Source organism: Mangifera indica, chromosome 5 (genome assembly GCF_011075055.1).
Source record: "Mangifera indica cultivar Alphonso chromosome 5, CATAS_Mindica_2.1, whole genome shotgun sequence".
NCBI lineage: Eukaryota > Viridiplantae > Streptophyta > Magnoliopsida > Sapindales > Anacardiaceae > Mangifera > Mangifera indica.
In genome coordinates this window covers 13,843,951-13,862,917 of record NC_058141.1, presented here as the reverse complement: position 1 = coordinate 13,862,917, position 18,967 = coordinate 13,843,951, and the positions used below count along the sequence as shown (strand labels likewise).

Sequence of the window (18,967 nt, the reverse complement as noted above, 5' to 3'; positions counted from 1 at the left end):
GATGATAAAGGAGGATACAGGAGGAGAGTTTTGTGTGTGTATATATATAGGTTGAAGTAGTTAATTAATTAGGCTTAATCTGTAAGCTTAAAGCTTAATTAACTACTTTGGCCGGGTTTGGTGCCCATTTGATTTTACTTAGATTTATATATTTGACTTCTGCAATGTTTGAAGGTTGACCCGTGGCAGAATGGAATGGATCAAACACACGGCATGTTAATTTCTTGGACCTGAAACAGTCATATTATGTGGGGAACAAGAAGTGAAACCTAGAATTTGAAAAAAAAAAAAAAAAAAAAGACTTCGAGGAAAGTCAATTCAAAAAACTTGAATTGCAGAGAAGTGAGAAGTTAATTAAATGTCAATTAGACTACTTATGATTACTCTCAACATGGTGAAACCACTCATGGACTCAAAATGTACGTAAGGGCAGCAAAAATGTAATATTTAAAAAATTTATACAAAACATTCATATATGAATTATCCATGATCAGAATATGCTCATAATATGCATAATCTAAACATCCACAGGGTGTTTATGGGAATTTGCTTGTGTATGGAGGTTCTTTAACTTTAATGATGGATTTGGTTGCGCAATTTGCTCTCTAATCCAATGCAGGATAGCGCCGAGATGATCCACATGAAGCACACGACTTCTGGAGGCTATGAGGGGCACCAAAGGTCTGTTAGAATTTAAGAAATAATGATATATAATTTTGAGAGTGTATAAAGTGACTAAAGTTTACATTGCTTGCAATATGATCTGTTTGTTTATAGATCTTGGAATGGGCATTCTAAGGAGGTAGAATGCCCTTTATAAAAATTATATAACCGGGATAGTTATATGACACATCATACAAATAATTGTTTTGAAGATATGAATGATCATTTATGCAATACTATATCAATGAACATATTAATATTCAAAATATATGACAAAATATCAAATAAGATTAACTAGGGATAAGAAATAGTCATTCTTATGACTGAAATGTTTGTTCATGTTGACTTAGTAAATATTCAATATTCAAATATTCTTTATTCAATTTGGATAAAATTCAATCTTAATTATATTACTCTAGCCCTCCATTTTTGAGTTATATCAATTTAGTCCCTTAAGCAGATAATTTTTCACTTAAATCCAACTTGAAACTGTCATCTCAAATTCAGCCATGATTTACTCTATATAACCCAATACCTCTAGATTTCGTAATCAATTTCCTTGTCTGTGACCCATAGGCTTATGGTTATATTAGTAGTGAGCATATTTGTGACAAATCTATAAATCGTTAGCCATCCACACATGTACCAAGATTGATCGCAAGTAAGACATCATAATCACCCACTTTGCTAACAAAGTGTTTGCGATAGATGAAAATCTATTAACAATATAATTATTGTATAATTTAATCATTTCATCAACCAATATTTTGTCAAGGCTGAAACCCTTGACTTGTATTAACTAAATTATTTAACCACAACTAAATAGTATTGGGTTGAGTGATAACTCAATCCTAGTATTATTACAAATTTAAGTGGTCATTGACATGTGTCAATAGACCAAACAAAGTTATCTACTCCATACTCGAGAGTTACAAATCCTCTATTAATCCATCATAATCTTTATAGATCTTTTAATATAGTCAATCACCACTATATTGATAATCATTTCTTAAGGACTATATTAGCCTAATGTCAAGCTATACCGATCTATGTATAATACACTCTGGTGATGTCAAATCAAAATATCACATATACTACTATTTCTCAAAAGATATGTTTAATAGATATTGATATTACTATCTATATAGAATCCTCTTAATGAGTTAGTCCGATAATTTATCACAATCTTTTAATAAAGTTATTCAAAACTATGATGATTTTAAATGTATGATATGTTCTTTAAGTTAGAATAACATTGAGATTATGAACATTGTAAAATAGTTACTATATGTGTACATAAGGTTCTAATGATTAATAAAACATATTAATTCTCTCCTCATACTTCTATCATCCTAAATATATTTAACTATTTGCAAATGTAAAATAATGATGAGAAAATGTCATTTCATCGATATCAACACAATACCTTTATAAAATATTATAGATACATCAACAAGATGATTAGCTTCAAAGCACATTATCTAACACAACCATATAAATTAAGATTTAATAATTAATCATTATCATTAAATTTTGAATTATACAGATAAATTAGCCCTATCTATAAATTGGTTGGTTGTGAATGGTATTGTACATTTTGTGAATACGTGGAGACGATAGAGAAAGCAGACATAAAGCTTGTTGTAATGTTCACCAACTGGTCAAAAGTCTAAATAGACCCATTGTACCGTAAGTTATTACATCAAACTTTGCTTGGGATGAGACCATGGATATAATTTTCTCAGTGACGTTTCGTTTCGAAATTGGCCAGGTATCAAATCCCCTAGCCCAAAATCATGTGCTAGTTTACATGAAAATTTTAGATATTAACCATATTTACAGAGTTCATAGTTCCCATTTGGTACTGTATCACTTTTGATAAATAATTCATCTACCTGATTCCTATCAGACTCAATGTAATTTTATGCAATTTAACTCAAACGAGAAGCATTGCAAAAATCATCGTCCCCACGAGTTTGAGATAACATTCTTTCAACACTTCTAAGTAGAGAGTACAGATTATATATGCAAACAAAGATACTCACCAGTTTGTCAGCCACAAGCTTTCTAAACTATTCTACAAGAAGATGCCATTCATGACTTGGAACGTGGAGTGTGCACCAAATAAGCACAACTTAACGAACAATTTTATCATTTTAAAAAAGGAGCAACCAATTTCTCCTTTAACTGTACGTTCAGCAGCACCGGCTTGAGTCCGAACAGACAACGTGTGCATAAACTTGTTATCAGTTGCAGATCATTGAGATATCATGCTATTACTTTGTGATCTGTGGTACAAGGAGTCAATATTGTGTGATATATGATTAAACACCGATTCATTGAAACACTCTCCACCTGTTATATATTTCTTTCCTTTCAACATAGCTAACGTTCGACTCAGTCAAACCCCCTTTCGAGCAGCACCTATACACACCAGCATACAAACATCTCAGGTCTCCAATTTTAATTCTTCCTGACTATATTAGAAAATTCTTCTAAAATAATATATATTATATTTTTGCATGCATAAATATTTCAAATAACTACAAATGTACCTTATTGCTATTCAGTGATGGTGGTGATTCATATAAGTTCAAACTAAAAGCGGTGTGGTATGATCCAAATTTTTATCGAATATGGCAAAGATGTTCACTACTATTACTATATATATTCACCATTAGTGTCACTCAGTTACATCTCTTTCAAAAGGGGATTGAACGCGCACTAGCTATAGAATAATATGTTCCTTTGCTTCATAATTGTTTAAACTAATAGTAACCTCTTTAGTAAGCTCGATCCACAAGGAGTTCAAAATACTGTTGCTCTCATCAGTCGCCGCTCAGAAACCATTCCACTACAGATATTATTAATTTGGAAATAGTTATAGCCTTATAGGCTAGAGAAGATTTAAAATTGATCCTCAACTTTGGAAAAAGCATTGATCCACTCACTGGCTATTATCGTCTCTTCTTGGCTGTAAAGGATGGTAACTTTCTTATTGATTAAAATAAATGTCGACAATATATCCTTAAAGATACAGACCTATGATGTTATCAGTACCCTTCTTACTCAATAATCCTTATTTAATTTGGTGCTGTCATTATTTATTTCTATTTCATCGATTTAAAAGTTAAAATTAATATTATATATTCGTCATTTAGAAAACCGCTTTATAAATATATTTTGTCGTTTTCACAAAGAGACAAAATACTGTCTCAACATCAATTCATGCATGAGCAAGCTAAGAAATCAGAATAGATAACAAAAGATAAAGATATTCGATTGCCTAGTGCTTTTCAGTTCAATCATATCATGAATGGACGAGATATTTGGGTCACCAGACTGATCATTTAAAGCCATTCACACTCTCAAAGAAATTCTAATTTAATTTGTAGCTTCTCTTTGTTCTTTCCCATAATAATATCATTTGCAATTAAGGCTCATTTTACGTGTCTTATCTTAAAGCGAATTGCATCGTCCTAATGTGATTCGGTTAAAGTGACGAAGCCAGAAGATGCGCTGCTCCATTAGTCCATAGAGGGCTAACCATATATATATTGCATCTACTGCTCAACTATAATATTCCCATCATGACCATATGGGGGGATTAGTGGTAATCCATTTTCCATAATGAATAGCAAAGAAAACCTGCAAAATAATGGAGTTCCATGTATATCACGTGCATACAAATCTTTGTGTTAAGTTTATATGATATTAGCAACCATAGTAATTAACTAGATTGCTTTAACAAGACATGCTTACTGAAAATGACATGACTGCGTATATCGATCTTTCTTTGTAATTCCACTTTCTAGTTTGGTTGAAAAGCAAACTCAACTAATCAATTTGTAGATACAATCACTGACTGTTGTAAGCAAATGACCAAAGCACCTCCATTGTACATTGAAAGTTGAAGTAGTGCAATATTAGTGCTTCTTTAAAATAGCTTAGTGGATATTAATTCTAGAAAAGTCGAAATTTACTAGGGCGACAGCATTGATATATGTGTCTGGTTAGAAAATGATAGCATTTGTCCAACTCGCATGCACTATCATTATCCGATTGCAGAGTTTAATAACCGTGAAACATAAGCTAATGGCGTATTATTTTACTTACACCAATTGATTTTCAGGTTATTGCAAGCCTTTGTAAAATATTTTGCAGACGAACTTGACTGAGGAAGTTTCTTTTAGGATTAATTATGTTATCTTGCTAACTCTAATCTTAACGTTTTCTTTTCTTTTCTTTTTATAAATTAAACGACTTTCACTTCTCTTACAGCTTCAATCAAATGAGATCAATGGTCGAAAATAACGTTAAGATCTCGCGATAATCAGTAGAAGGCAAATATTGTTTAACATCCAAATTAAGATTTAAAAAAAAATCTAGAGCGGCGTGTGACTTTGTGCGCTGATATATTAAGAAAGATTTCATAAAATAATCGGTGATCATCGATCATCTAGGAAGCCCCACCACCAAAACTCATTGGAAAGTTCCAGGAATATGTTTCATGAAATTCAATTGCTGATGGAGGAAGAATCTCCTGGATTGGCAAGTGGCACGCTTACATGACATACTTCAACTAATTGACCATCTATATGCCAATCATCAGTTCCTCAAGAGGAGTTATAATATATAAAACTTTTATTAAAAAAAAAATCCAATATCTTAGGATGCCAATCTTCATCTACCGCAGATACTCTAAAATGAAATTTCTTATTATATATAAAGTGCTCACTGTGGAAAATGACGCGCCGCCTTTAATAATTGAGATGATAACTTAATTTTAAGAACTTTCAAATTCACGTGCATGTTATAAGGGTATATACTTTCTTTGTGTTTTATACTAATGATATAATTAAAGCGTATGAGTAGTAAACATTACATTCATGTCTAACCATCAGTAGAACTTTGGGGCACGGTGAAAGAAGCAATATCTGCAAAACACTTAAAATTAAAAGGATAATTGTTGGTCTGTAACAGCATCTATCCTTCACTCTTTAATTTGTTTCATTTTACTATATATCCTAGCCAGAAAAGTTGGATCATATCAAAAAGTCCAGTTCTAAAGTCATGACCTACTCACTGGAATTTTACTCATGAAGATCAACATATAGTTGAATATCTCGGTTCGGACGAATGATACTGAACTCCTGTCACTTTCTTAAACATATGTCGGTTACCAGCTGCTTGAAGGATCGAACTCAATTAAATATCTCTGGCTAATAAATTAAAGAGAATCAGGATGATTTAATTTCTCAACAGATTGAAGAAAAGGGAAAAGCCATGTAGAAAGGCAAAGGAAAAGCCACATCTTGGTAAAATATTTTTCACTTATGAAACTCACATAGCTTAATTTAATGATTCTCCTTAATTTTACTCATTCTTTTTAATTATATCTTTTAGTGGGCATCTACAAATTACCCAATCAAAGTATGATTAACCAAAAAATTGTCTGCCATCTCTAACCTGTGCTATCCAATATTTTATTTCCAAGAAGAACAGCCCGAAACTTCTATATTCTGGTCAATCTGGGTCTTTGAGTGATTAATAACATAGAGAATCAGAGGTGTTTCTAATATTTCAGGGTTTGACTGCATGCAATTAGAAATTAAATGCAAACATCTTTGAGCACACCGGAAACCCATGATATATTGTTCCCCTCTTTGTCTTGAGAAAAGGAAAAGGTGGCATTACTTGCGGCTCATTGCCGGTCTATATGCTTCTCTTTTCTATTAACTCTAGAATATTTTATTCATATTGCTTTTATGATGATTTGTTATAGTCTATACCACAAAATTTAGATCGCTTTCCTTTGATAAATCTGTTATTTAAGTATTTCTTCAAATGACAAATTTTATATATCTGTTAATTTATTATAATGTATATATAAAATATATATGGATGCACTTATTTGGGTCACCACACTGATCATTTAAAGCCATTCACACTCTCAAAGAAATTCTAATTTAATTTGTAGCTTCCCTTGTTCTTTCCCATAATAATATCATTTGCAATTAAGGCTCATTTTACGTGGCTTATTTTCAAGCGAATTGCATCGTCCTAATGTGATTCAGTTAAAGTGGTGAAGCCAGAAGATGCGCTGTTCCATTAGCCCATACGGGGCAAACTACATATATATTGGATCTACTGCTCAACTATAATATTCCCATCATGGCCATGTGTGGGGATTAGTGGTAATCCATTTTCCATAATGAATAGCAAATGTGAAAACCTGTAAAATAATAGTGTTCCATGTATATGACGTGTAAACAAATCTTTGCGTTAAGTTTATAAGATATTAGCAACCATAGTAATTAACTAGATTGCTTTAACAAGGCATGCTTACTGAAAATGACATGACTGCGTATATCCATCTTTCTTTGGAATTCCACTTTTTAGTTTGGTTGAAAAGCAAACTCAACTAATCAATTTGTAGATACAATCACAACTGTTGTAAGCAAGCACCTCTATTATACATTGAAAGTTGAAGTAGTGCAATATTAGTGCTTCTTTAAAATTGCTAAGTGGATATTAATTCTAGAAAAGTCGAAATTTACTAGGGCGACAGCATTGATATATTTGTCTGGTTAGAAAATGATGGCATTGTCCAACTCGCATGCACTATCATTATCTGATTGCAAAGCTTGATAACCTAGCTTAAAACAAAAGCCAATGGCATATTATTTTACTTACACCAATTGATTTTCAGGTTATTGCAAGCCTTTGAAAATATTTTGTAGACGAATTCGACTGATGAAGTTTCTTTTAGGATTAATTATGTTATCTTGCTATCTCTAATCTTAAGGTATTTTATTTTTAAAAGAGTTTCACTTCTCTTACAGCTTAATTTAAACGAGATCAATGGTCGAAAATAATGCAATCCTTTAACCAATTCAATTCCTATTGGGTAGTGGGTAAGCAAAATAGTTTAGCTTCTTTATTTATCTTCTTAGAATAATATGGACATACCACATCATTATTCAAAGTGTTCTAAAATTAATCAAGGTTTGTTGTACTTGTCTCCACATTAAGATCTTGAGATAATCAATAGACGGCAAATATTTTTTACCTTCCAAATTAAGAAAAACAATCTTTAGCGGCGTGTGAATTTGTGCGCGGATATATTAAGAAAGATTTCATATTATAATTGCTGATCATGGATCATCTAGGAAGCCCCACCTCACCACCAGAACTCATTGGGAAGTTCCAGGAATATGCACATGACAATTACATTTCGCAATTTATGACCAAATTCATTCGATGACCCAGGAAGAATCTCCAAGAGGCTTTATAATATATAAAATTTTGAAAACAAATCCAATATCTTATTATGCAATCATGCAAATTGTCATCTACCGCAAAATACCTGGAGTGCTATCTAAAATGAAATTTCTTATTATATTTTGTATGTATTCAAAGTGCTCATTGACATATGAATCGTGGAGAATGACACGTCGCCTTTAATAATTGAGATGATAACTTATTTCAAAAACTTTCAAGTTCACATGCATACAGTATTATAAAGGTAGATACTCTCTTTGTGTTTTACACTGATGATTGATATTATTAAAGCATATGAACACTAAGGATAACATTCAAATTTAACAATATGTAGAACTTGTTAAATGAATTGTATACTTTTATCTTATTATGATTTAATCTGATTTTAATTTGTTGCATATTATTTCCTATTTTATTGTATTAAAATTTTATTTCCCATTACATTATAATTTCTATAAATTATATAATATTTCCTCAATGATATTCAATAAATTTACAACTGAAATCATATTTTGTCATAACTTTGGGGTAGGACGATAGAAGCAACAGCTGCAAAACACTTAAAACTAAAAGGTGCATTGTTGGTCTGTAACAACAATTATCCTTCCTTCTTTAATTTATTTCATGTTACTGTATATCCTAGCCTGAAAATTTGGATCATATAAAAAAGTCTCAGTTCTAAAGTCATGACCTATTCACTAGAATTTTACTAATGAAGATCGATATATAGTTGTTTGTTTATGATAATTAAGCCTACTACCCCCAGTACCTTGGACGAATGATACTGAACTCCTGTCACTTTCTTAAACATATGTCGGTTACCAGCTGCTTCAATGATCTAACTCAAATTTCTCTGCTTGAATGATCGAACTCAATTAAATATCTCTGGCTAATAAATTATAGAAAATCAGGATGATTTAATTTCTCAACTGAGACAAGAAAAGGGAAAAGCCGGGTAGAGAGGCAAAAGTGGTTCCTTTTCCAGATTTAACTGTCTATTATTAATGTTCAAGTTTGACCATAACATATTAAGTTAATGATTAAGTGATTAGACACATGGTTTTAAAAACCGGACCGGACCGGCCGGTCCAACCGGTCGGTCCGTGAACCGGTACTGTAGCCGAGTACTGTTGAAGGATAAACCGTTTTAGTGTAAAAATCGGATTGGACCGCGGTTGAACCACTGGGTCTCTCCTGAACCGCGGTCCAACCCGGTCCTGTAGAATCCGATTCAGAGCAACACTTTTTTTCCTGTTCCTTGCATGCACGCAGACGCAGAATGGATTGGTGTTATTAATAAAATATTGAATGATTTAATATTTGTTTGACCATATATGAAGACTCCTGCCCTTCTTTCCTTTATCTTTTCTCAGTACAGTCCCCTGATTCAGTCTGCAAATATCCACTGAAACACGCAAGACCCAAGCAAATCAACTTCTCTAGTTACTAAATAAAAAATTATGAATGAAGCTACTGCTGAAGGATTAACGTTTATGGATTTACGGGTCAGTTGTGTTCTTTCTCTGTAATTTTTTTTTAAAATTTCATTAAATTTCTGGGTTTTGATTGATTAATTCCAATGGAGTTGATGCAAATGGAGATGCATAATTTTTTTAGGTTTTTGCATAAAATCGGTCCAAACGGTCCAATCGACCGGTTCAAACGGTTCAACCGGTCCGACCGAAACCAGTACTTAAAACGGTTTTTATCCCGGTCGGTTTTGAAAACCTTGATTAGACATGCACTCCAACTCCAAGGCTTAACAGATTCTATACGCAAAACAACACCAAATAACACCGTATTGGAGATTGATATAAAATAATATTATGCAGACTTCCTTGATTAAAAAAAAAAAAAAAGAGCTTCAAAAGTAGTGATACAAAGAGTACTGTCTGCAACCTCTCAACTCGCCACAACAAACTGGCCATATTCAAAGCCTCATTGTCTTCATTTTTGTAGAGATATGGAACAAATATATATAGGGATAATTTCGATTTATGTAGTATAAATCATGTCACCATTAATCATTCAAATTTCAAGGCTCATGTGTAGAGAGAGAGAGAGAGAGAGAGAGAGAGAGAGATCTAAATATAGCTATTCTATGTAATGTATGGAAAAAAGCAATTGTGAGATTGAATTACATGTACGGCAGATGAAATGCAAATTCTCCAGCCTTTTAATACCAAATCCTGAAAAAGTCTTTATCTAAAATGCACGCTTACATCAAAACATGAGCAAGACAAGGGGAAAGAGCTCCATTAATGGAAATTAAATCCATTTCATGTACCTTGTAATGTCAACTTAATTTAATCTTTCCATAATTGATATTACCTTATTAATGATATACAGGGCAGAATATAAAACTTATACTGAATCCCCAAGGTCTAAGAAACTTCATATCCCATATCCAATTAATTAACTAGGTAGCTAAATGGAAATTAATCGTATCCTGAGAAGTCTCCATCCTTTTATAATAATTTATTTCCTTTGTGATAGAACCATATACTATTTTCTAGGGTTTCCACTGAAATCTTCATTTTGAAAAAAAAATGTTGTGTTAAACAAATCCTGGATCAGGGCTGCTTCCAGGGGTTAGAACGTTCTGCAAGAATGAAGGATGAGGCCGATTATCGTCGAGTAAAACTTTTCATTTGTCATATGTTCTTTCTTGTTTCTCGAGATTCACAAAAAGAAAAAAAAATATTAAAATTGGTCCCCAAATCCAGAATTGGTTCCAGCTGCAACGCCATGAGATACGTCTTAAACAAAAAATACGAGTAGAAAAAGCTGCAACTATATATAGAAAACTACTGCCAAAGTTGGACGGAAACCAAGGGAATAAATTGAAGGACAGCTGAAAGAATTAACTTAATAAAAGAAGAATCGCACATGAAATTTATCTGAAATTCACAACTAGATAGATGTTTTCTTATAAATACCCAGTTTGATTTATAAACAATTAAAAAAGGTAAATCTCAATCAAACATATCGTGACGGGCAGACAGTCATATTGCAAGCACAAATACTCTTATACATAAACCCTAGTTCCATATGGAACCATAAACTACATGAGAAACAAAATAAGAAACATATATGTCAATCTTATTCTCAACTTGGTTGATATTTATACTCACAAGCACAAGGGTAATTGCACCACACAACCTATGGATGTTCAACCTTTTGTCTTGCAGTTGCCCCCGCTGCTGCCCCCACTAATATAAGTGCATGGAGAAGATGCAATTGGTGGAACAGGACCTTTTTCTAGTGGAATTGATACGGAGTTATTATCGCCTCCTTCTAAGGCCCTAATTGCTGCAACAGGATTGGCGGTAAGAATCAACAAGATGAGGAGCATCACTCCCGCAGTCGTAAAGACAATTTTCAGACTAAATTTCATTGTTGTATAGAGAATGAAATGGTGGTTTAATCCTTTGGAGTTCTTGGCGATTTCACCGAAATTTAAATAATCTCGGAGAACTATTCTTTGCCCAAGACTTGAATGAACAATAACTTCGTCCGCAGCTCTCTTTAAATAGAAAGAAAATTATTTGTTTATGAATCAGCTTCTAGAATTCATGCTTTTTGATGTGGTACGAACAAGCTGAGTATTCTTTTTTTTTTTTTTTCTGTATTAGTTGAAATAATATCATGAATATAAAACTTTATTTTCAATAATATGATTCGCAACGTTTTCGTTTGTATGGTTGTTTTGATTAAAAAAAAGAAGTTCGTCCTCGATTGTTCGCTTGAAATCAAGGAAAAACCTAAATCCCTCTTCTCTCTCCTTTCTCTCTACAACCGGGGATGATTCAAGTATCGATTGATCAATTCGACGGTATAAATTGGTAAATTCTTTATCTTTTTCAATTCAATTAATGATTATAGTATGGCAACTGTAACCAATCTGGCGGATCAAATTTTTGTATAAACATATGGTAAACCCTAAATTCGTATTGTTGAAAAAGTTGAGGAAATTCAAAATTTTCGATTGTTCTTTTCTGTTAGTTAATTGTTTTTGGTTTGTGAATAAATTTTTTCAGCACATATATCATATCGCCTAGATAAAATTGGATTAGAAACTTGATATATATAAGGAACCTCTTTGAGTTAATATCCAATGCTAGGAAGTTAATTTTCTATTAATTATGAATTACTTTTTACAATACAAAGAAAATAACTTAAAAATAATGTTTGTCGATTTCCTTTTCAAGGTTTAGAAAAATGTTTAAAAAAGATACTATGAAATCAATCACCAACGCACGCAGTTTCCTTTTTATTAAGAGCAATACAATGTATACCCACTTTGGGTACACAAATATATACACACTCATATGTGTTATCATATGATTGGTTATTGTTTTATTTTTAATTCAAAATCATTCAATCACATGATAACACATACAAATGTGTATATATTTGTGTACCCAAATTGGGTACACATAGTTTTATTGTTTTATTAAAGGCCAAAAGACTTATTCCCACCCAAGATATAGTAAAACTCAAATCTCACCCATTAACTTTCAAAAATCTAAACACCTACCTACAACCAAATTTTCATTAAAAATTCTAGTTAAGGTAGGGGTAAAACTGTTATTTAGTAAAAAATAAAAGTTTCATTACATTTTTCTCTCCCATATTTAAAAACTTATATTTTTCCCCTAACCCAAGGTCTGAAAAGTGACCAAAACCCCCTAGGGTTTGTTCTTTTTCCTTCGATGGCTATTTTTCCTTCCCCGACTATCGGCCATCCTCCCTTCCCCCCTTATCTCTCCTCCGGTCTATCTCCCTTGTCTCTTTAGTCGTCTTCAATTAGAAACGAGATGAAATCAGATGAAGACGATCGATCTTCGTTGAGACAAAGACTCGTCATCTTATTCAGATTAGTCTTCATCTCTAGTCGAAGACGGCCAAAGAGGCAAGAGAGAGAGATCGGAGGAGAGATAAGGGGGGAAGGGAGGCGATCGACAGCTAGGGAAGGAAAAATTGATGTCAAAGGAAGAGAAACAAACCTTAAGAGGGTTTTGGTCACTTTTTAAATCTTGAGTTAGAGGGAAAATGTAAGTTTTTAAATATGGAGGAGGAAAATGTAATGAAACTTTTATTTTTTATTAAATAATAGTTTTACCTTTAACCTTAACTATAATTTTTAATAAAAATTTGGTTATAGGTTAGTGTTTGAGTTTTAAAAAATTAAGTGGATGAGAATTTAAAATTTTACTATACCTTTAGTGGGGATAAGTCTTTTGGCCATTATTAAATTCATAAAGTATAAATCCTGCATATATTCGGGACTAAAATGAATGCACGCTCAATAAATTAGAGAATTAAAAGCATCATAAGAAAGTGGACGTTCAGTGCACTGCAGGGCTGCAATTTTACCTTATATTAGGAAGTGTGTTAAGTCACGTCATGGTAAACAATTGAATTACGTATATAAATAACATTATATATATATATATATATATATATATATATACAGACACATTAATACATTCTCCAATTTTTACCTTTAATTTTTGTCAAACGACATTTGGTCCAGTAAAAAAAATATATATATAAAAAAAAGTTTTGATAGGTATTTTTATAAATAAATAATTTTAAATATAAAATAATATAACATCTAAATATATATTAATATGTAAAAATGTATATCAATTTGTATATTTAAATTAAATATATAATTTATTTTAAAGATATTTCACTTATGAAACTTATCTTGTAAAATCATCTCTAAGTTGATTTTAATGTAACTACTTATATCTAAAAGATGGATTGTTATAAGTCTAACAAATGACCTGATTCACTAGCATGGTAAAACTCATAGCATGGTCCAAAGTCCTTTGAACCATGTTTTCATAAGTCATTAACAGCTGATTTGTATGCTTTTATGAATTGATCAGGATAATTATATATTTTTTATTATTTTTAACAAATCATAATGGATTTACTTGTAGACCTTGCCTTAGGACCTTCAACGTGATTTTATATTTTACCAATAGTGCCACGGTAGATTGTGCAAAAGATGTCGGGCCTCTAGGGCCCCTGCCATGTCTAATTTAATGGTTCTTAATTTTATCTCATTCTTATTAATTATCTCTTTTAACGGGCATTTACAAAGGCCTGCTCAAAGAATAATTAACCCTAAAAAAAATGTTTCGGCCATCTCTTAGTTGTGCTATCCAATGGAACAAATATTTTATTTCCAAGACGAACAACGTCAAACTTTTATTTTCTGGTCAATCCGGGTCTTGGAGTGATTCATAACAATAGAGAATCAGAGGTGTTTGTAGTATTTAACCATTTCTTTTTGCGGTAACTGGGCAGAGTGCACTGCCTGTAATTCACTAGTTTGTCATTAAAACGATAAAACTAATTTCAGGTTTGACTGCATGCAATTAAAAATTAAATGCAAATGCCGGGAACCCATGATATGTTGTCCCCCTCTTTGTTTTGAAAAAAGGAAAAGCTAGCATTACTGGCGGCTTATTGCCGGTCTATGTGCTTCTCTTTTCTATTGGAAGACATCTATTTTTTTTTGTCAAAGTAATTATATTATACATAAAACAAACCAAAACCTCAAACGAGTAGTTAGAGAATATATAAAACATGTCTTAGTAAAACACCCAAGATATCGAAACCACAATAATGCTCACAAGTTCAACCCATAAATACAATTACCTATGCACATCTTTTCTTAAAAGTCTATCTAAATTATTATACAAATAGAAATCAGGAGAAGGGTACTACAAAGTTTAATATTTGATTTATATTACAAAGTTTAGATCACTTTCCTTTGACAAATCTATTATTCAAGTATTTCTTCAAATGACAAATTTTATTTATCTATTATAAATGTATATTTAAAAAAAATATGGAAGCACTTAGTTGGGCGGAGATCCTGGTGATAGGTTTAGATAAAAGAATCTCCAGACTTCATCAATCTCACTTCAGAAAATACGAGTACATAACATTACATAAGAGGATGAAGCAGATCACATTATTTCATGTATTACTAACTTAATTAAAATTAACAACCCAAATTAATTAATAATTGTTCAACCGATGGTAGGAACTTGAGTGACCTTCCCATCATTGTCCACCCATACCCAAACTCTATCGCACCTGAAGTCCAGAGTCGTTGGAGATCCCTCCAGTATAACAATTGCCTCAACATTTGCATTCTCTTTCTCTATCTGAGCAGCAGCAGCCTCCCCATTTGCACCAAGCAGCTCCGGCCATGTGCTCTTCCCTGTAATATTAATTTGAAGTGTATATAATTCTGTTAATGCCATAACTTACAATTAATCACGTATATTATGAACTAAACTTTGCATAATTGGTTACCTGGACATTCGGCCATATTCTTAATAACAGCAACAGTGATCTCCTTTGGTAATTACCAAGAAATTGAGTGAGTTCTCGCTTGCGGAGTTGTGGGAAAGATGGATGGATATATATAGTGTGAAGTGGTCTGGCCATTCAAGTCACGAACAGCCCAGATCTTTGAACGCTGACTTCTAACGCAACATGATCTACATGTGTGAATGCAGGTACTGAAAGTGACTTTCAAGATTTTTCTCTATAATTTAATTGCATTAGCTTGTTTTTACTTCTAAGATCATGCCAGCTTGCTCTCTTATCCATAGACATGATCAAACATTGAAATTATTGATTATTACATAGTCAATTAATCCAATCCATTATAAAGTCAATTAAGCGCGGCGCATTTTGGCTCTAGCTTCGTTGTTTTCTTTGGCTTCTCGTGTTTTACCATTGAGAAAGAATAAATATCCCATTTTTTTATTTGACCGCCTTTTAATGCTGAACGTATTGTCGAGTTTTGACGGCAGACATATTGTACTTTTATTCAATTAATTGAAATCTCACCTATACTCTTTTTGAAACAATAATGAGATCATCAATGTTTGGTGTATAATAAGAATATAAAATTTTATCTTTCAGGAAAAGAAGGGCGTTTGAAAATTAATGAGATGGCTTGTTTGTGCGGTACGTTAAGGGATTTTCTTTATATTAGAAGACGAAAAAGGATATTATTGACAAAAAAGGTGCATTTGTTTGAAGTCTAGGAAATGAAATTTGATTAAAAAACCAAATAAATATTGTTCATCAATAATATATATACATATAAAAACACACATACATACATACAATTATTGATTATTACATAGTCAATTAATCCAATCCATTATAAAGTCAATTAAGCGCGGCGCATTTTGGCTCTAGCTTCGTTGTTTTCTTTGGCTTCTCGTGTTTTACCATTGAGAAAGAATAAATATCCCATTTTTTATTTGACCGCCTTTTAATGCTGAACATATTGTCGAGTTTTGACGGCAGACATATTGTACTTTTATTCAATTAATTGAAATCTCATCTATACTCTTTTTGAAACAATAATAAGATCATCAATGTTTGGTGTATAATAAGAATATAAAATTTTATCTTTCAGGAAAAGAAGGGCGTTTGAAAATTAATGAGATGGCTTGTTTGTGCGGTCCGTTAAGGGATTTCTTTATATTAGAAGACGAAAAAGGATATTATTGACAAAAAAGGTGCATTTGTTTGAAGTCTAGGAAATGAAATTTGATTAAAAAACCAAATAAATATTGTTCATCAATAATATATATACATATATAAACACACATACATACATACGTGTGTGTGTGTATATATATATATATATATATGTGTGTGTGTGTAGAAAAAAGGACAATTTTCTATCCAAATTTTAGTCGAAATTCAAAATCACACCCATGACAGGTGAAAAACCTAAATACCCACTTATATGCTAACTGTTGTCCAAATTTTCAGTTAAGGACAGGAGTAAAAAAGTCATTTTATCTATAAACATTAATACTTTGAAATTTTTGTCATTCCCCTCTTCAAGATTTAAAATCTAATACTTCAACTCATTCTCAAAGTTTGAAAAGTTTAAATTTCACCGCTAGGATTTACTTCTTCTCTAGCCACTATCATTCCGACCGACAATCGACACTTTTCACCCATCTTCCATTTTCGACTATGAAGGATGACGAAGCATAGTCCAGATTTGTAAGAAGAAACGAAGGATGATGCTTTATTGGGTCATCTAGATGTGGCGATGAAGGACAATGAAGGGTCATCCTTCATCGTCTGAGTGACACAATGAAGGATGACGCTTCGTTGTCCTTCATCGTTACGTCTGGACCACATGACAAAAGATGACGAAGTGTCATCCTTTGTCTCTTCTTATAGATTTGGATAACGCTTCGTTGTCCAGATCTAGATGACAAAGGGTCATGCTTTGCCATCCTTCATAGTCGGAGATGGAAGATGGGTGGAAACCACCAATTATCAGTCAAAATGATGGTGACCGAAAAAGGAAGCAAACCCTAAGGGTGAAATATAAACTTTTCAAAATTTGAGAATGAGTTGAAGCGATAGTTTTTAAAACCTTGGGGGGAATGATAAAAATTTCAAAGCTTTAAGATTTACAGGTAAAATGAAGATTTTACCCCCACCCTTAACTGAAAATTTGGATGACAGTTAGTCTATAGGTAGGTGTTTAGGTTTTTCCATTGTCATGAGTGATTTTGAGCTTAAGCTAAAATATGGATGGAAAATAGTAATTTTCCTCTATATATATATATATATTTGGGATCTCGAGTAAAATTACTTATTTTTTAATTTTATTAATATGATTTTTCGTCACAGACTAGCATACACAATTTAAAATTTTATATAAGATAGGTTGAGATAACACTAATTAAAATCTGGATAGATTTTGTGAAACATCCACAAATGCATAGTAAAGTCCTGTTTTGTCCTTTATATTTTTTTCCATAATTATTGATTGTTGAATATGATGGTAATGATTAAGTGTTTAAAACTGAAATTTAAGCTGTCAAATGGTGAGGCATGAAGAATGCATGTCTGTTCATATTATGTCAAATGGATAAAATGGATAATGTCTCACGTAGGATTATTCAAATAGATGAATGATTATTAACTTCAAGAGAATGATGTTCCAACAGTTATAGTATAAAATTTATTTAAGTGTACATAAAACACGAATTGCCACTTTTCATTAAGCATGTTATTCACCCAAAATACTAATACTATATGATTGAGAAAACTCAGGCAGTAATAAATTGGACTAGAGTAAAGTTCAAGATAGTTCTAAGTGATTAGATATCAATAGGGATACAAGTATCCCAATGAGATATGAGATAAAACAATATTTACGATGCATAAATGATAAGAGTATAAGCTAGTTAAGAGAGTACTCATGATTTAAACAATCCATAGATAGGGTATAGTTTATTGATTGGTGTTTTTAAATAGAAAGAGATTTGCAGGATTGTGAATCTATCAATTGGTAAAGATATAGGACAACTAGGATTAGAAAGCCTCATAAATTGATCACTAAAGTGGGTACGTTGATTTTTAATACTCAATTGAGATTCGATCAACTTTAGATTAGAATAGAGATAATCTTAGATAGAGAAGGAAAGAGATAAATTTAATTAATTGAGTATAAGATAGATCATTCTTACTTACTAAAATTTTTCTCTCATTCCCTTTCTTTTCATTTTTTAGGTGACAGAATTAAAGGTGATGACGGTGAGGTGATTAATTAGTTTGATAAAGTGACATAACAGATATTATTGTGATTTATGATTAGATAAGACCTTGATTATGTATTATTTAGTACGCACAAATGATTTTGATATATCTTTTTTTTATAATGCTTGATATGATCATTAGATACTTCATTATTATTATTAACAAATTTTTGTTTCATTTAGATAAGTGACAGATGTGTATATTGTTTTAAAATATTTGATTATAGATTGAGAATGTAATACATTCACAATTAGATTTTAGTAACACATTATCTGAAAGGTAAGACTTTTGGGGTGAAGTGTTACAATGCATGAAAGATTCAGTATAATTGTACATCAACCATGCATGCTTGTTCACTAAGCTAAAATTATTTTTTTTTCCTCTAAGTTATGCGCAA

The 18,967-nt window shown here is 31.9% G+C and overlaps 1 protein-coding gene across 1 annotated transcript; it reads right to left on the bottom strand.

Annotated features, from left to right (window-relative positions):
* Positions 1–14,832: 14,832 nt before the first annotated feature.
* On the bottom strand, positions 14,833–15,396 carry LOC123217572 (proteinase inhibitor-like). Its single transcript, XM_044638666.1, has 2 exons — positions 15,292–15,396; positions 14,833–15,196 (listed from the first exon to the last, which is right to left on the bottom strand). Exons 1-2 carry the CDS (start codon positions 15,305–15,307, stop codon positions 15,003–15,005), a joined length of 210 nt encoding a protein of 69 aa, XP_044494601.1. The 5' UTR covers positions 15,308–15,396; the 3' UTR covers positions 14,833–15,002.
* Positions 15,397–18,967: the final 3,571 nt, after the last annotated feature.